At 49.8% G+C, this 19725-nt stretch overlaps 1 protein-coding gene across 6 annotated transcripts in view; it reads left to right on the top strand.

The window, feature by feature from the left end:
- TNS3 (tensin 3) overlaps positions 1-19725 on the top strand; it is a 200746-nt gene that overhangs the window by 38251 nt on the left and 142770 nt on the right. For 4 of the 6 annotated variants that reach the window (XM_059397165.1, XM_059397159.1, XM_059397160.1 and 1 more), the window contains exons 2-3: positions 3535-3643; positions 16678-16715. Coding sequence is in view for 4 of the 6 variants with exons in the window: in XM_059397159.1 (XP_059253142.1) it covers positions 3535-3643; positions 16678-16715 (147 nt within the window). In the remaining 2 variants the exon portion in view is untranslated. Of the gene's footprint in view, positions 1-3534; positions 3644-4135; positions 4167-16677; positions 16716-19725 lie in introns of those variants that run through there. The other 2 variants (XM_059397161.1, XM_059397163.1) reach the window with 2 other exon arrangements.

The raw sequence follows: 19725 nt of genomic DNA, 5'->3' as shown, positions 1-19725 counted from the left end.
AGAAGGTTACCTATCTTTAGTTAGGTATCTTTGGTTAAATCAAATCTTACCTATCTTTGGTTATTTCCTGTGATAATTATCAATTGTTATTATTGATAAAAATAAGCATTAGTGATTGGGAAGGGGTATATTAGCTTGCTGGCACTGCCATAACAAAATGCCAGACAGGGGACTTAAACAACAGAAATTTATTTTCTTGCAGTTCTGGAAGCTAGAAGTCCAAGATCAAGGTGTTGACAGGCTTTGTTTTTCCCGAGGTCTTTTCCTTGATTTGTAGATGGCTACCTTCTCAGTGAGTCCTCCTCAAATGGACTTTCCTTGGTGTGCAATCTCCCCACCCTCCAGGTATCTCTTCCTCTTCTTGTAAGGGTACCAGTCCTACTGGATTAGGATCCCACCCTGACCTTATTTGACCTTAATTACCTCTTTAAAGGCCCCATCTCTACATACAGTCATATTGGGAGTTAAAACATCAACATAAGAATTTCATGGGGACATGGTTCAGCCTAAAAGAGAAATAAATAAGTTTCTGACCATATTTACACATTTGCCTCTCCTATGTCTTTGCAATTCTTTCATTTCTTGCTTTATGTATTTTGAGGGTATTGTTAGTAGGTGCATACAGTTTTAGGATTGTATGTTCTTTTGATGCATGTACCCTCTTATCATTATGAAATCCCTTTCCAGATCATTGGTAGCATTCTTTGATCTGGAGTCAACTTTGTCTGATATTAATATAGCCACTCCAGCTTTCCTTTAACATCATCCTTGTGTATTTTTTCTGTCTTTTTTGTTTCTAAAGGAATATAGTCTGGCAATCTTTGCCTTTGAATTAGGGCCCTTAAACTATTTACATAATGTGATCATTAATATGGTGAGGTTTAAGTCTATCATCTTGCTATTTGTTTTCTGTTTCTGTCACCTAGTTTTTGCTCTACTTTCTTTTTTGCCATGTTTAGATTAATTGAAGTTTTATTTTACTTTTATTTTTAATGTTTTAAAGATCTTATTTTAAAATAATCTCTACACCCAACATGGAGCTTGAACTCATGACCATGAGATCAAGAGTCCTGTGCTCCACTGACTGAGCCAGGCAGGTACCCCTAGATTAGTCGAACTTTTAAGAAGTAATTTCATTTTATCTGTTTTGTTGGATTATTCCCTGTCATTCATTATTTTAGTAGTTGCTTTGGGGTTTATAATGCATCTCTCTCGTTTATCACAGCTTGCTTCACAGGATAGTATATAATCTAATGAAAAGTACAAGAGCCTTGCAGTAGAATGCTTACATTTCTCTTTTCCTGGGCATTGTGCTCATAAATTTTACTTTTATGTTTGTTTAACCTCATGTTACATCGTTAGTAGTTTTTGCTTCAAAAGTTAATTATTTTGTAGTGAGTTTTTAATCTTAAAAGAAAACTGCATGTATTTATCCACATACTTGCCATTTCTGGCATCGTTCTTTCTGTGTAAAGCTGTCTTTCCAGTTGTGATCATTTCCTTTGTGCTCTGACTGTGTTTAACTCATCTCGTAGTGTATATCAGCTGGTGATGAAGTATTTTGGCTTTTGCATATCGCAAGAATTTTAAAATTCACTTTAATTTTTGAATGCTGTGTTTGCTGGGTCCAAAATTTTAGCTTGGCAGAATTTCTCTTCACACCCTGTATCTCTCTATGGTTTTCTCCCTGCCTTTACTTTTCATGAGAAATCTGTGATTGTGCGTATGGTTGGTCTTCTTCTTAATGTGGCTTTTCCTCCTCTCTGGGCGCATTTACAATTTTCTGTGTATCACTGGGTTTGGACAGTGTGATTATCATGTGTGTTGGCATCATTTCTGCCACATTTTTTGTACTTGGGATTTGTGGAGTCTTTACTCTATGGGTTAATAGTTTCGCTCTGATTTTGGAAAGCTTTTAAGTATTATATTTTCAGTGATCCTCCCGTCCCCTCTCCACAGAGACCTCAATTACACTTGTGTTGGGCCGCTTGAACTTTCCCACAGCTCACTGATGCTCTGTCTGTTGATCTATGTGTTTACTTAGGTGGTCCCTCTTTCTGGGCCTTATTTTGGGCAGATTGTACTGCGACTTGCACGTACACCACACACGTGCTCATCAGTGCCTGGCTGAACATTTTGGAGGGCCCTTGTGCTCCTCGTAGGGGTTCCAAGCATCCCTGTTCTGTGGTGCTCTGGCGAGTGAACTCTTGCTGCCCTCCTCTGCCTGGGTGCTTAGCGCTGTCTCCTCTATTCCAGGTAGTACACTGGTCCCCTTCCTTCTGTGTATTCTTCTGAGATGCAGGAATCTGGGGCAGTCATGGAGCTCACCTCCCTGTTTTCCAGTCTCTGAGGAACTAGATAGAGTGGTTTGCCTGTTCGTGAACATCCTATAAATAGTCATCACAGTATGCCTCTGTGTTGGAGCTCTTTCGCTCAGTGTGGTGTAACACTTGATGCTTACTCGTGATGAGTAGCATGTAATGGTGGCAAGCTCTTGTGTGTCCCTGAACAGTGGTCCGGCGTAGGAATATATCACAGTTTGTTCATCCTGTCTCCTTTTGATGGGCATTTGGGTTATTTCTGTTTGGGGCACTTTTAAATAAGGTAGCTCTGCCCATTCTTGCACAAGAATTTGTGGGCATATATATTTGCTTCTGTGGAGTGTCTCTCAGAGTGGAATTGCTGAGTCACAGTGTTGGTGTAGCTCTAAAAACATCTGTAAGAAACTACAGTGGTACCATTAGTTTCCCATTCTGGCCAACACTAATCTTCCAGGGGGCTGTGGTTGCTTCAGATGGTCAGTACAGGCCTCAGTGGATCGTCATGCTGGGAGAATACACTGCCGTATGTCACCAGTTGGGTAGAATGATGGGGGTTTGGTTTCTAAGGCAAATTGAATTTTTGTGAGATGACCAGAGAGAGCTGTGAACCTTGACTCTGCAGACTGGGGTTTGGTAGATGAGGGGCTCAGGTATCCCCAGTACCCACGCATGTCGCGAACTCTGTGCTATGCCGGGTTTAGTGGGGAGCTGGTCTCCTATGATGGCTTCTCTGTCTGCAGAAGTGCACTTGGAGAGGCCCAGGGGCCGGGAGGATCCGTCACCGGCTTCCTCCGAACACCGTTGTGCTATTTGCTGAGTGTTGCTTCCAGAGGAAGCATTAAGGTTCAGGGAATGCCTGTGGATTACTGTGTCATGGAGTCGGTGGAAGATTATATGTGATCACATTATCAGCATTGATCAGTGCAGCACTCCCAGCCCTCTTCACCCATTTAAAGGGGGATTTGCAAGCGGTGTGTGTGTGTGTGGGGGGGGGGGGGGGAAAGGGCACTGAGAATGCTGACTGGGCATCTGAGCTCCCCTGGGGAATCCCAGCTCTGGCTGGACGGCTTCTTGTCCTTCTCTGTGGAGTGGGTGAAGTTCCTGTTTTAGCTCTTACCAAATTCTGCTAGATGCTGACTTTCCTGAAAGAGAAGAGAAAAAGCAAACAAACAATGAATCGTGGGGCTGACAGTTTCTCCCTTTGTTTTTCCAGCCAGAAGAGTTAACGAGTCTGCACAGTTTTAAGAACAAAGTCTTTAAGAAACCCCAGGTCTGCGGGGTTTGCAAGCAGATTATCGACAGCCAAGGGATCCCATGCAGAGGTGAGCACCATTTCTCATTTCCTTGCTAATAAAACCAAAATGCAGCAGACACACAAACAAAAACCAAAATGGAAAGCTGCTTTCGGGAGTTTCCAAAAGTTAAATCATGGAATTCCCCTTTGGAGCCGGTGTTTACCCCCCACTCTTACTGGGGCAGGGATCCACTATATTTACCCAGATTCGCTGGGGAGGGAACTTTTGGGGAGGGAGCAAAGCTGCTGGCATGGGTGAGGGGCAGCAGTGAGCAGCTGTGATGTGCCCTCCCTCCATGATGGGGGTCCTGACTCAGTTATCCCGTCTTGTGCTCTGACCTCTCAGTGAGTTTAGAACCAAGAGCTCTGCAGCTTGGAGGCAGGGCAGACCCTCCAGCCTGGCATCAGGGCTCTGATGCTCAAGCCCCAGGTTGGTCGTGTGCTGGTGCAGTGATGAATCTGGGTAGTGGGCTGGTGAGAACAACGTTGCTTGTATCCCTGGAGCCCTAGAATCCCGGTTGGGGGCCATGGGTCCATGTTGCAGAGCACAGGTAGGTTGGTGACTGGGGCCCGGAGGAGGCATGGGGCCTGCCCTGTGGTGTCCTCTCTTTGGTGGGGTGTCCCCAGCAGGCTTCTGTGGTGTTGCTACTGCCTGTCGGCTCCCCTTTCTCCCTGAGGGACCCTGGTCTTCAGTCCCTGTGGGTTGCTTTGGGGAGGGGTCGCGGGGGAGGAGGGTCAGACTTCCCTGTGGAGAGGGGGAGACTTGGCCACTCAGGGTCTCTCTTGCAGGTAAAGCGCCTGAGTGTGGGAGGGCTGGTGTGTTTGTTTCTCGGAAGGGCCCTGTGTCATTCCTGCTGATGGTGCTTCCGGAGCCGTGAGCATGTCACAACCTCTGTCAGTCCCTCCTGCCACGGTGTCTGGGGGTGGAGGGCTGCTGGGGATGCCCTCCCCATGTGACCCCCTTTTCTGTCCATGGGCCCCTCTCCCTTCTCTCTGGGGGCAGCCCGTGTGATGGGGCCTGGGGGGCTTCCCGTCACCTGGCCCCTGCGAGCTGTAGCCCGGGCTGGAGAGGTCTTGTATGGTGGGATCTAGTGCTCTTGTCTTAAGGGATCACTGTGGTGGCTCCAAACGTGACTGTGTGATGGTCACCCCTGTGACACTGTCAGGAGAAGAAGGCCTGTGGAAGGAATAGTCTCACTGGGATCAGAACACGAGACTTGAGGTATCTCCCCTGCCCCCCAGTGTGGGCATGTGGGGGCAGGTGTGGGCATGCTGCTCCCAGAGCTGGAGTTTAGAGCCTGGCAGTGTCACCTGGGGTGTAGACGGGGCCCGGCAAGATCCCCGTGGGTGACTGTGATTGGCTGCTCAGAGGATACTGTAGCCCTTCCTTGGTTCTTTTCCCTGCCCCCGATAAAATGGAGTTAATTTCTGTAGTCTGTTCCTTTTGTCAGTAAACTGTAGAGACTATGCAAAGCCACCATGAGTAGTTTTGTCTCCTGTGATCTATACATGTCACATGCAGCTGCGTGTTGAACCCATGTACGTGCTGCCTGGAGACAATGAGGCGTGCCCCAACATACGTGGTCTAAGTGGTCATGCACGCCGGCTCTGTGAGGTTGTGGTGGGGGGCCTTTTCTTTGGTTCATTTCCGGAGAAGCAGTAGGTATGCTGGAGCTGAGCGAGGATGGTGGAGCCGGGCAGCTGGGGTTCCCATTCTGTTTCTCTGTGCTTGAATTTTCCTTTAGTTACTATGAATAACAGATTAAGTGCATGAGGAACACACAGGGCATTGACTGGATCATGAAAGTGTCCAGTAGTCTTAGAGATGATGGTGGTGATGTTGGTGATGATGACGTTGATGATGATGATGATGATGATGGTAATGGTGAAGATGATGATGGTGATGGTGGTGATGTTGATGGTGATGATGATGGTGGTGATGATGATGGTGATGATGATGATGGTGATGATGATGGTGATGATGGTGATGATGATGATGGTGATGGTGGTGCTGGTGGTGATGATGATGGTGATGATGATGATGGTGGTGATGATGGTGATGATGATGATGATGATGGTGAGGAGGAAGAAGATGCTGCTGCTGGTGATGTTGGTGATGACGGTGGTGACCTTGATGATAGTGTTGGTGATAATGCTGGTGGTGGTGTTGACAGCGATATGATGATGGTGCTCCTGGTGGTGATGGTAGAGAAAGGTGGGGGTGTGTTCTGTGACTCATGCTCCCATTTGTGCTATTCCTTTTCTGGCTCATTCTTGACCTTCAAGTCCCTTACTTTCATATTTAACCTCCTGATTTACCTCATATTTCATATGTAGCAAGATTAGGAGAAAAAGCTTCATTTTTATGAAGCCAGGATGCTTGGCATAGAGGCTTTCTTATCCCTGATTCTGGAACCTTACAGGAAAAGACCAAGATGGCAGTGAGGGTGGTGATATGGTTAAGTGTCTGCTTGTGGCTCACCTCGTGCCGCCCAGAACCCTGCTGATGCCACCCTAGCTCTGTGCCCTTGCCACCAGTTAGGGCTCTGTGGTAACCTGTTCTCACTGCTCCACCAGGTTCCCTTGGGTGGTTTGAAGTAATGATGCTTTCAAGTTGTCACTGATGATGCTTTTATGAACCCAACCTGGTCATACTTTAGGTGAGGCAGCAGGAGCCGTGGTGCAAGTTATTTCCGTGTTCTAGTACTGAGTGGGTGTTGAGAGATGTGAGTTCAGGGAGATTTTGGCCCCCAGAGGGAGATGGTCTTGGAGGGTGCAGGGTCAGACCAAGCAGAAGTGATCCTGTTGCAAAGGGTTTGCTTGGATCTTATTGTAGAATAGGACAGAACAGACTGGAATGGAAAAGTGACAGAGAATGAAGGAATGCTGCATTGAGGGACCCTCTAGGGAGGAGCCTGAGGAGGTGAAGGTTGAGAAAGGGAGCAACAAAGAGGCCAGAGGAAAGTAGAATGAGGGAATTTGTAAGGAAGATCTGGTGATGACTTTTCCCCTTCAGTAAACAAACTGTGTGTTAAGCACTTCCTAAAATGAGAGGATGAGAAAGCTGTGCCCCGTGTGTGAGGAGCTCATGCTCTGAGTTGGGGGGGAGTCTGTCTGTGAGGGGCACATGGTCTGAGGGAGGAGTCCTGTCAGTGAGGCAGCACTCATAGTCTGAGGGGGAAGACCCGTCTGTGAGGAGGCTCTCACAGTCTGAGGGGGCATCATCTCTGTGAGGAGGCACTCATAGTCTGAGGGTGGCATCCTGTCTGTGAGGCGCTCATGGTCTGAAGGGGGAGTCCTGTCTGTGAGGAGGGACTCATAGGCTGAGGAAGGAGACCCATCTGTGAGAGGTCTGTCATGGTCTGAAGGGGACATCCTCTCTGGGAGGGCCTCATAGTCTGAAGGGGGAGTCCTGTCTGTGAGAACATCATGGTCCACAGAATACTAAGTGATTATTGATGAAGACTTGGGTAGATGGCAGATTGGGAGGTACACGTGGTAGGTGCTTGCTTTGTGCCAGACGCTGTGTTACAGCCCTAGGTCATGGTGGCAGTTAGGACCAAGAAGGCAACAGAGAGCAGCATGGCTGAGCAGTGACTGTTAGGGCAGGCTACCCTGTGCTGGGGCGTCTGGTCCCTTCCTGTCTGTGTAGCCAGTTACTGGGAACCCAGAGAAGCTGGTGAACTTGAGTGTAGATGGGCAAGAAGCCGGGAAGCAAAGAGTTCATCTCTCCCTTGGTAAATATGTGCGGAGTGTTGTATAAAAGCTTCCGACGGGCCTAGATTCCCAAGGCTCCTGTGGACATTTGGAAGAATAGCAGTTCCAAGACAACATGTAAAAATGTCTGGTGCTATAGAGCCAGAATCTCTGGACCGTGGCTGGTGCGGCGGGAGCCAGGATTCTTACCCCGGGCTTTGGAAACCCCTGTGTGACACAGGAGCTGGTGTGTGGTGGTGGAGACAGCGCTCCGGAGGACTGGATGTGTGTGTCATCGAGGCCTGAAGACCTTGATGCTTCTCATCCTATGCTTCTCATAGCACATGCACCGCGGACCCTGGGCCCTCTCGGACACAGGGCTCTGCTGAGTGTGGAGCGGGAACGGGCTCCCACCTGCAGCCTGTGGCCTTGAGCTTCAGTCACTCTCTCACTTGTTGCTTGGCGGCTTTCCATTTTTGCAAGTCGATGGACTCACAAAAAGTAGTATCTCCCTTGATTGTATTTTTTATTCTCCTGGTTATTACTTGAGGTTGAGCGTCTAAACAGACACTGTGGTGTCTGTGGTGTTCATTTTATTTTATTTATTAAAATATTTTATTTATTTATTTGACAGAGACACAGTGAAAGAGGGAACACAGGGAGGGGGAGTGGGAGAGGGAGAGGAAGAAGCAGGCTCCCTGCGAAGCAAGGAGCCTGATGCAGGACTTGATCCCAGGACCCTGGGATCATGACCTGGTCTGAAGGCAGATGCTTAACCGACTGAGCCACCCAGGCACCCACAAATATTTTATAAAAATTAGGTTATTTATTATCTTTCCTTCTTAAATTGAAAGAATTCATTATCTTATAAATATTAATCATTTTATCCGTGACACCAGGCAGAACATTTGCCAACCTTTGATGGACTTTGACCCATAGGCGTGTGAATTTCTTACTGCATTAGACCTTCTGCGTGGCAAACCTTCCAGGCAGTTGTTTGCCTGATTTTGTCTGTGGAGTGTTTATCTCGGGGAAGTTTTAAGGTGCGGCTTGTTCAAACCTACCCATTACTTCATTTAATCTCTGTGTTTGATTGTTATTTAAGTCACTTTCCCTTCTCTGTGGCCATGATGTTCAGCGTATTTTATTCTAATATTCCTTCTGGTTTTCCAGTTCTGATCTGGTTTCATGGTTGATTCATCTGGAATTTGCCCTATTTCTGTTATTTTTCATGAGCTAGCTAGTTTTTCCAGGGAGATGTATTGGAAGGTCTGTTTTTGTTTGCCTGAGTTGGGGCGACACCTCCGTCCTGCCCAGAGTGCTCACGTGTGGATAAGCCCATTAGTCATGTCTGTTTTTACAGGGTATTTTTTAATTTATGTAGCTTAACATCTCTTCCTCTTGCCTATTATACATACTGTCACATGTTAGATTTTTAAAAATCATAGTGTTTCAATAGCTACCCAATATTTTATTTATAGATATGTAATTTATTATTTTATTTTATCTTATTTATTTTATTTTATTTAAAAAGATTTTATTTATTTATTTGAGAGAGAGAAAGAGAGAGAGAGCACGAGAAGGGGAGGGTCAGAGAAAGAAGCGGACTCCTTGCCGAGCAGGGAGCCTGATGCGGGACTCAATCCTGGGACTCCAGGATCATGACCTGAGCCAAAGGCAGTTGCTTAACCAACTGAGCTACCCAGGCACCCCACAATTTTTTTTTTAATTGCTTTGGTAAATTCTTTTTTTACATGGCAGAAAGGAATCTTTGATATCACTTTGTTCTGCTTCTCATTCTGTAATAGGAGAAGACTGATGTTTTCAGGTGTATATATCTGTGTATATTTTGTGCTTCTGTTCTGCATGATTTAATAGAGAGGCTAGAACTTCCTATCTGCTTATGCATTCAACCCATTTCAACCTTGCATTAAGTAGGATTCTCCAGAGAAACAGAACCAATGGGATTTTTGAGAAGGAGTTGGCTCACATGGTTAAGGAGACTGTGAAGGCCCAAGATCTGCACTTGGCAAGCTGGAGACCTGGTGCTTAGCTCCAGTCCTAGTCCAAGTTCAGAAGCAGGAGAACACCTATGTCCCAGGTCAAAGATAGTCTTGCAGAAAGAATTCTTTCTTCCTTTGTCCTTTGTTCTATTTGGTTCCTCGCTGGATTAGATGAGGCCCACCCTGGCCTGGGAGGGCAATCTGCTTCTCTCACAGCTTCAGATTCAGATATTAAGCTCATCCAGACACACCCTCCCAGACACACCCAGACATGTTCAAAAATATGTGCGACCAGATATCTGAGCATCTGGTAGCCTAGTGAAGTTGACACATAAAATGAACCAAAGGAAACACGATGTTTCGGCTCAAGTATTTGAGGGAGATCCAGCCTCGTGCAGGTATGTATTTGAAAAAGGAAGCATTTTGAAGACCTTTTCAGACTACTGTGGGTATTCTCTTTGGGTACCAAACCAAGACCCAAGTGATGTTTCTTAAAGCTTAGTTTCAGCGTTGAATCTGGAACTGTAGCAGTGACTTTCCCTACTCTGTTCTGTTAAGATCCATGAGTCTATCTGGCCCTTTGAGTGTATGTATACAGCCAGGCGCGACTGTTGGGACACCATACGGTGGTCATTTGGAAAATTCTGGTTCAATGAATTCAGCAGAGTTTTCTGGATGTTAACACATTTGTTATAAAATACCAAGAACCCCCCTCCCCCATATTTGTTCATTTCAGTGTTGAGTCTATCAGAAAAGTGTAGGACTTGTCAAGCTCATGGGCATGGATGCATGTCTCCCCAAATTGTAATTTTCACTCGAAATTTCAAATTTCGTCATTGACCAAATGCTGTCTGTCCGTTGTTTTCCTCCCCACGGCAGGCGTGCTTTGTTCACTGGTGAGACTGATGAGCACGCATTCTTTGCCTGGCGTTCTTTCAGACAAAAGTGGTGTTTTCTGAGAGGGCAGCTCATCAACTGCCAGCCTCCACCCACACAAGTGCTTCTCCTAAGCTCCACCACGCAGAGGAACTCTCAGTGCGCATGTCCCAGCTGGTCTCATGGAATCGTAAAAATATGAGAAAAGAATACTGGTTAAGCAGTGTGTCCTGAAACTATGTACTGAGTATGTGGTGGTTCTCAGGAGACATTAGGTGACTTTTGTTATGTGTGTGGGTGTTTTGTCTCCCTGGGTCAGGTGCTTATGTGCAGAGGTGGCAGGTGTGTGAAGTGGTGATGGGTTGTGACCAATAGGCACAAACCAGTGGAAAACCAGGAGAGTAGGCACTTGCTGTATCATGAGGGTGTTTGGGCAGTTGCTGGAGGAGAGTCGGGGTGACATGGATACAGGGTCACATGAGGGTTATGTGGAGAGAGGTCTGTGGAAGCAGAAAGAATGTCCCAGTGGCCTGTGAGTTTGGCCTTGGGTGGAAGATTCCAACCTTGCTATTTACTGGGTGCTCAGCAGCCAGAAGTGAGGGACATTGAACTGCAGAGAAGATACAAAGAGGAGGTGTGTGGAGAACAGAGCTGGTGCATTTGTGTGGCTCTGGACCAGGAACAGTAATAGAAGCAGTTGCACTCTGTGCATCCGAGGAGCTCCCAGCTGGCCCTGTTCTGTATGGTGTGTTCGACTGTCTTCCCGACCACCTGTGTCACAGGTGAGGAAACTGAGCCCCAGGGTGTCGGGCCTCTGCACTTCAGCCTGGAGGATGTGCTGATGCTTTCAGCAGGAAGAAATTGGACAAGGGTGTTGACAGAGCAAAAGGCCATGAGAGTAATGAGGCAAGTGTGTGTTGGTGTTTTTTAGTGAAAGGGACATTTTTGCATTTAGGATTAATGGGATTCATTTCATTTTCATGTAAGTGGAAGTAATGGGATGCCAGGAAAACTACAATGAAGATATTTGTATAACGCTTGTATTTGACAACATCTACATTTAGAACCGTCAGTCATGGTTTCAGGAGGCAGAGTCATGGCCTTAGAAAATGACGTAGTGACGGGCCCAGAAACGTTGAGATCAACATGTTGATTTTCATCTGGGAATGGGGCAGAGAGTCTCTTAAAACCTGCACAGATTCTGCTCCTTATAGGAACCACTGAAGTTTTTATAAATGACTTTTGTTAACACAGTAATTCAGGACTGTTGATACAACTGAATGTTGCGTAGAATTTATAAAAGTCTAGTATTAGAAACAAATACCGTATAAAACCCTGTAGAGTTCGCCAAAAACTGTTAGAACTAATAAGTGAATGGGGTAAAGGGACAGGGTAGAACATCGACATACAAAAATTGGTTGTGTTTCTGAACACTAGCAGTGAGCAATCCGAAAGAGAGATTAAGAACAGAACCTAATTTCCAGTGGCATCAAAAACATTAAGATACTTAGGAATAAGTTGAACCAGTAAAGTAAAAGACCTGCACTCTGGAAACTGTAAGACACAGAGGAGCACACAAACAGGTTGTTGCGTTGGAAGAATTAATACTGTTGAAATGTCCATGCAGCCCAAGGTAATTAGCAAATTCAACACAATCTCTATCAAACTTTCAATGGCATTTCTTATAGAAATAGAAACAATCCTAGAATTCAGATGAGATCACAAAAGACCCCAAATAGCCAAAGCACTGTTGAGAAAGAATGGAGTTGGAGGCTTTACACTTCCTGATTTCAAACTATATTACAAAGCTGTAGTGATCAGAACAGTGTGGTTCTGACATAAAAATAGGCACATAGACCAATGGAACAGTATCAGGAAGCTGGAAGTGAACCCGCACACATTTGATCAACTATTTTTGACGAAGTTGCCAAGAACCTATAATGGGGATGGATAGTCTCTCCCGCAGCAGTGCTGGGAAGATGGGCGATGATGAAGCTACACTTGTCTCTTTACCACTCAGAAAAAGTAACTTGAGCTGGAATCAAAGACTTAAATGTAAGACCTGAGCTCATAAAAGGATCTGAAGAAAACAGAGGAAAATCTCCTTGGTGTTGGTCTTTGCAACGATCTCCTGGATATGACACCAAAAGCAAACATCAACAAATAGGACTGTATCAACCTCAAAAGCTTTTGTACAGCCAAAGAAATCATCAGCAAAATGGGAAGGCATCCACAGAATGGGAGAAGATATTTGCAAATCTTATGTCTGATGAGGGATTATTATCCAAAATAAATGAAGAATGTCTACAACTCAATAGCAGAGAACTAAATAATGGGATTAGGAAATGGGCAAAGGAACTGAATGTCACTTTCCCCAGGAAGACACCCAGTTTCCCAACAGGTACATGAAAAGATGCTAAACATCACTTTTCATCAGGGAAATGCAGATGACCATGAGGTGTCATCTCACACCTGTTAGAATGATTGTCATGAAAAAGATAAGAGATAACAGGTATCGCTGAGGTTGTGGAGAAATGGAATGCTGTACACTGTTGGTGGGAATGTGGACTGGTGCAGCCACCATAGAAAACAGTATGGAGGGTCCTCAAACCTTTAAACCTAGAATTTCATATGATCTGGTAATTCTACTTCTGCATATGTATTTGAAGGAAAGGAAATCGTTAGCGAAATCTGTCCTCTCTTTCTCATGTTGTTCACAATAGCCAAGATATAGAAGCAATCTGAGTGTCCATTGAAGGATGAACAGATAAAGAAAATGTGGTATATAAATGATGAAAAATTATTCAACCACAGAAGAGGGAAACCCCGGAGTCTGTGATAGTTTGGATGAACCTGGAGGACATTGCTAAGTGAAATAGGTCAGAAAAAGACAAACGCTTTATGGTGTCATGTATATGTGAAATCTTAGAAACAAAAACAAAACCCCAAAATACCTCAAATTCAAGAGAAACAGAGTAGAAAGGTGGTTTTCAGGGTTACGTGTGGGGGAAATGGGCAGTTGCTGGTCTGAGGGCACAAACTTTCAGTTGCAAGGTAAGTTAGGGGATCTACTGTACAGCGTGATGACTGTGGTGAGCGTTACTTCTCTGGACTCTCGACATTTGCTACAAGAATAGATCTTAGGCATTTCCTCTCTCTCCTTCACACACCCAGGTAGTGATGGATGTGATAATTAACGTGATTGTGGCAAATATTTAACAATGTAGACATGTATCAAATCATCATGTTGTACACCTTAAATATATACAATTTTGTCAATTACAACTCAGGAAAACTGAAAGGAAACAACAGGGCACGAGCACCCGTGCTGGGGAGAAGCAGGCAGTCGGAGTAAACGTGTACACCGTGTCCCTCTGGGCTTGTGCAATTTTGGAGATGCACTTTGTTGGGGGAAGTTCTGGTGCTTTCCATGGGCTTCGTTCTCCCTGGGGACTGTCAGAGAGGGCGGGCCCCTGCCTGTGTGCACCTGATTCTGAAAGCAGACCCAGGGCATGTAGGATCTGAGGTGTCATGGAAGGACCCCAGGTCCCGTCGTTAGACATGCAGAAGGTCTGTGGCTCTTTCTATGCGTGCAGGGAAAATCCAGCCACCCTGTGTGATGGAAGGTGTTGCCGTGGGACAGCTGGCGCATGGTGGGCACTCCTCCTGTGTCCGCTGCTATCCGCCCCGTTCCTGCCACTCTTACAGGAGACTGGTGCTTCCCAGCAAAGCACACCGTCCTGGATGAGCTTGGTCTGGTGGGGGGAGAAGGACACAGAGATGATTTATGAAGGGAGGGGCAGTGGGATGAAGGCTGGGGAGGAAGGCCGGGGGCTTCAGGAACACAATAGCCCAGCCTAAGAGGAGTGATGGAGGGCTTCCTGGTGGAGAAGCTGGCTGCCTCCTTTCGTCTTGGAGAGAGAAACAAGTCAGCTAGACACAGAAGGGTGTGTGGGAAGTTCTAGGCAGAGACAGTGGAACAGAGCCAAGGGGGTGTGTGGAGATGGTGTGAGTGAGGCTCTGGGTCGAGGGGATGAGAGGATGGGGCAGGGCTGCTGCTGCCGGCATGGGGATCCATGTTGGGGAGCTTGATTTTGTCTGTAGGCAAGAGGATTGGCAACCTGGCCTGGATTCTGCCCACTTCAAGCATTTGTAAGTGTTGAAAAGGCCACGTGTGGCTGAGTGGGGAGCTGGGTGGAGATGGACCATAGCTGGGTTTCACTTGAGGGGGTGGTTACAGGACCCCAAGCAATAGCACCAGGGAAAGCATCCTGCACACGGCCAGGCACAGCCCCCAGAGGTTGTCCACCAGATCGCCGCTATTCCGAGGAAAACCCCAGGGGCTGTCCATAAAACTTTAGGGATCGCCAACTACCTCCTGGAAACAATGGGTTCACCCTAGTGCCTGGCTGGTTTACACGAGGTCACTGTGATTAGTTAAACCTTGTGAAAGTAATGGCTTCGCCCTACGCTGGCCATGGACTCTCTTATGGCTGAGTTGGCCGTCCACCATGGTGTGTCACACCACTTGTCACCTTGCCACTGACCAGAGCCCTTTCTGGCCCATCATAGTGAGTATCTTCTGCTGCAGATGAATTACTCCAGAAGCTGGTGCCCTGCCTGGCGGCAGCACTCACTACTTCTCCCTCCTTCTGTGGGACAGGCATCTGGGAGTCACGTGGCTGGGCGGTGCGGCTCAGGGACTCTTGAGAGGCTGTAGCATCTGAAGGCACGACCAGGGCCGCACCCCTCTCCAGCTGGCCACACACTGGTGCTCCCCATGGGGCCCTCTCCAGGGGGCTGCTTCGGCACCTGGCTGTCCTCAGCAGGACTGGCTTGAGACTCGGGGTGGAGTCTGTAAGTCCTGCGTCCTACCTCATCCGTCGACCAGCCACGAGCCACCGGGGGAGGGACTGCACATGGGCACGGGTCCACGGGTCACTCAGGCCATCTTGGGGTCTTACGGTCATGAGAGTCGTGCCCCCGTCCCAGGCTGCCAGTAGACTGGCCACCTGCCTGACTCAGCATGTGGGCTGAGCATCCTTTGGGGCCAGGGAAATTATTTCCCTGCATTCCTGCTAATTCTCACTTACCTGGAAGCCAGGGGCCTCTCATGATGTCCTCGCTCCCTCGGGATCTCACGCTGGCCTCCAGACCCGGCTGTGCTTCTGTCCACGTTTCTAGGCTGGCGCGGAAGCCCTTTTTATTCCAAAGGCAAGTCTGTCTAGATTAGGAAATCACTCATCGCCTTTGTGCAGTGCACCCATTAAGAGACGCAGAGTAAACGTTTGTCTTTGTGCATAATCTCCCAGACCTTGGAGGCGTAGAAGACCATTCGGAAAATAGATCTTGCAAAGATAGCGCTGCTGGCTGTTCTCTGCCGGAGCTGCTGTCACCGCCAGCCAGCGACCAGGTTACCTGCCTGCTTTATCCTTCTTCAGTCCTACAGGACCTTTAGGAGTTCAGCGTTCCCATCCCCAGCTCTAGGAAGGAGAGGGTTGGTGTGTGTGTTGGCAGGTAGAGGGTAACCTCTGGGCTTCCAAGTGCTGAGCCATATTTGGGGCCCGGCTCCTGGCCCCCACCAAGGCCTTGTTCTTTGAGGACCCTGCTTGTGTACACTGGTGTCATGTTTGTCGTCTCAAACCAGGGTCCCTCGATGGCATCACAGTCGTGCCGGGAGAGGCAGCTGAGGTCCAGAGAGGTCACTGGTCCTGCCCTGGGCTGCATGGCTGTGGAGGGCTGTGAAGGCCCCACCCCCACACGCCCAGCCCAGGTTCCCTCCCCCACGCCCCAGCTGCACCCCTGCCTTCTCTATGCTGGCATCTGGTGGTGGCCGGGGCAAGCTTGCGGGCCCGACCCGCATGGTGGGGGCCTAGGGGGTGCTCCCTGGCAGGCCGCCCAGCCGCAGCCTCCCGAGGGCGGGTCTGTGAAATCCCCATTGGTTCTGGCTCTAAGTCTGCACTGTCTGGGCCTCTGAACGGACGCATGTCTCTGCGCTCGCACAATGGCCCGGGTGCAGAGACTCCTCTGCGGGAATTTAGACGTGAATTTATTCTGACAGTCCGTTCCCAGGCCATCCGGAAGCGTGGGGCGTGTGGCGCTGAATGGGCAGCTTGGTTCTGGTTGAAAGGCACCAGTTCTGAGGCCGGGGGGTGGGGAAGGGGAGGTTTCCCGTCCCTCTTTGGGGGAGAAGCTGTGATTCCCAGGCTGACATGGAGGCTCCGCAGGGCTGGAAGTCCGCACAGCTCTCCTCCGGGACCCAGGAGAGCCCGTGGTTGTGGCGCGGCGTCTTCCCGGTGCTGCCAACCGCGGGGGGCCGGCCAGGGCCTTGCCCGCCGGGTGCACCCCGCCCGCCGCTGAAGCCGGCCCCACGTGGCGAAGGCAGACCTCCCTCTGCCCCGATCTTCGAGGGCGGGCAGCTTGCAGGTGGGAGATGGGTTGCTGCTGAGGCTGCTGAACGCATACCCCTTTTTTCTCTCTCTTCCAGCCTGCAAGTACTCCTGTCACAAGCCATGTGAAGCCAAGGTAAGCTGCTGCTTCCCGAGGGCCGCACCCCGCAGTGGCCTCTGCTGCCTTGGCCAGCGGCCACGGGCGAGAAAGGGGGGGCTGCTAGACGCCTCGGCAGGACGCATACGTGTCATCTCGGGAGGAAGCTGTAGTGCTGTGGTTCTGTGCTCCTAACTGTGGAAGGGGACGCTAAGAATCTGGTTTCAGATAAGAATTTGGTGATGGGCCCTGCCCTTGCCCCCCAGCAGATGCCCCTTCTCTCTCACAATTGCATTCTTGGGGTGGAGTAGGCATAGGGTTTGGGGCGTGTACCTGGCTTTGAGGATTTGGGGGGCTTCTTTAGGGCAGTTTTCTTGGGTTGGTGGGGTGGTCAGGCTGTCAGGGAAGTCGAGGCCTGACTTGGGGAAGGTTGCCCTGGTTTTCGAGTTCCTTGGAGGGGCTGCATTGCCGAGGGTCCCCTGAAGCACTAGAGGCCCGGGCTGCTTGGTCGGGTTGGGACTTGGACTAGTGGAGCAGTGAGGAGGCCTGGAGCTGGCGGGTGGACAGCTGTGGGCACCCCGGGACGGAGGCCTGGGGTTCTGCCCGGGTCACACATCTGCACCTCCCACATTTTCCAGGAGTGCATGCATCGTCCCCTCTGACTGGCTGGTCCTGCCTCGGTGGGAGCCTCTCACATATCCACAGGCCGCCCCTGTAGCTGGAGGCCCAGGGAGATGGGGTTTTAGAGTGTGTGCAGAAGTGTGCACTGGAAGCTTGCTTCGTTTGCTGTGGGGTGGCTCCTCGTGATGATTTCTGTGGGGAGGGATCCCGAATCCCTTCTCCCTCCCTGCCACATGCGTGCACGCACACACATGTGCATGCACGGTTCACACCCATGCAGGAACACAAGCACACACAAGCTTGCACATGCACTCGCACATGACAATTCAAGCTTGTGCGGGAGCACACCCACGTGGGAGCACACACACACACCTATGCACACACGCTCACACGCGCACAGTTCACACCCATGTGGCAGCACACGCACACATGCATAACTCACACCCACGTGGGAGCACACGCACACGCACAGTACACACCCATGCTGGAGCATGCACACACACAGACACAAGCAAGTGCACACACAGTTCACATACATGTGGGCACACACGTATGTATGCACACAATCCACACATTTGCATGCACACACTTCACACGCACACATTCACGCAGACATCTGTTCGCTCACATGCACACACATACACCCACAGCAAGAACGACAGGCTACTCTGGCCCTTTGTGTTTTTTCAAGAAAGAGATTAAATACCTTTTCTTTTTAAATTTTCCGTGATGGGGGATTTGGAAGGCAGGAGAAGTGGAGAGCGTGGTCCAGAGCCCTGCGCTGCACTGTCACCCCACCCCAAGGCCAGCAGCACCCCTGCCGTGCCCTCTGAAGCCGCAGTCCCCTGCTCCGAGATGTCGGATGTGGGTGCGAGCAGTTTTAGGAAAAGGCTCCTGTGGCGGGGCCTCGGGGCGTATCTGCTTCCCTTCTGGTCTCGCTCCGGAGGGGCCCCTTTCTGGCTGAGGCCAGGTGTTCCTTGCTGGGGCACACACCGGGCTGCTCGTTTCCAAGCTTGGCTTTGTCTGCAAGTGCGCTGCTGTCTCGTGTGTGCTGTGTGCTTCTGAGTGACGTGTCAGAGCACACGCGTTCTCTGGGTTTCCCGGAGGGGCCCCCGCCCGCATGCTGGGAGGGTTGAGATGTGCAGGGCCGTATGGCCAGCCCGGACCCTGCTGGTTGGCCGTGGAGAACTGAGCAGCCCCTCCCCCGCTGTCGGCACCACGTCTTGAAGGCGGCCCAGGGCTGGCTCCTTGGAGGATTGAATTCTTCGGCTCCAAGAATATTCTAGAAGTCTTAGCTATCACCGATGATGGCGTTTCTGGCCACAGTAATTGGCATTTTGCTAAGAGGTAGATAAGCGTTTTCTCTCAGTGGATCGGGGCTGGGGGAAATGTATCCGCGTTCATTTTTCTCGATAACCCAGCTTTCGAGGCAGGAGGGAATGCCACCAGCAAAAACAAAGCCCCTTCTGATTTCAGAACCGTAACACCGTCACCACAGGGCGCAGAGCGGCCATACGTGCCCAGCCGCCACTGGAGATAAGCGGGGCCGCTCCGTCTGCCAGGAGCTGAGACGCGGCTCTCGCCGACAGTGTGGGTCCTTGCTCAGCGTGAGTGCGTGTCACACGCAGGCTGCCTCAGGGCCCGGGGCTCCCTGGGTTTCTGGCACACAACCGCAAGGCTTCGGTTTAGAGCGCAGGCTTTAGCCTAACGTCCGACCTGGCCCAACTGCTTACTGACTTGGGGAAGGCAGGCGCTGTGGGTTCCTTCTGTGATGCCTGCAGACTTAGTGCGGACGTGGAAGGAGTGACAGAGGCCAAGCATGTGAGTGCGTGGTGAAGCCCGCTGTACCGGCTTCACCAAGGACAGAGCCATCCTGCAGAGCTGGCGCCGAGCGGGGGGCTGGGGGCTGGGGGCAGAGAAGCCAAGGCAGAGCGGGGACCTCGACTGCCACCGCCATGAACTGAGGTCATGGTCTTCCTGGCCGACGGGCAGTATGGCCCCTCCAGCAAGGTCTTGGGCTCGGAGGGCACAGAGAGGCAGAGACGTGGGCTGTGATTCCCTGTGGGGACTGTGATCCCCATGCCCCAGCGGGGGCTTCTCGTCCACTGCGACAAGCCCCCCGGGGCTGCGGTTTCTCTCTGTGGGCAATGGGTGAGCGATCGGTCCACAGTCTGACGTGAAGACAGCGTGCTCTTAGCTGTTAACTATGGTAATCTGGATTATTTAGGTTGTAGGGAAGGCAAATAATTTAGGTTTAATGGCTGGGAAGTATGGGGTTGCAAATACTTTGCTCGGTGGGAGGCTGTGCTGTTTTCTGGAGCCTTGTGAGCTGCCTGGGCGGTGTGAGCTGGTTTTTTCCGGCCGCTGGCTAACTCACGGGCATGAGCTGTAGGAAGGAGGAGAAAGCCATTGTCGGGAGGCTGGTGAT

This window comes from Mustela nigripes, chromosome 4 (genome assembly GCF_022355385.1).
Source record: "Mustela nigripes isolate SB6536 chromosome 4, MUSNIG.SB6536, whole genome shotgun sequence".
NCBI lineage: Eukaryota > Metazoa > Chordata > Mammalia > Carnivora > Mustelidae > Mustela > Mustela nigripes.
This window is presented reverse-complemented; position numbering and strand designations above follow the sequence as displayed.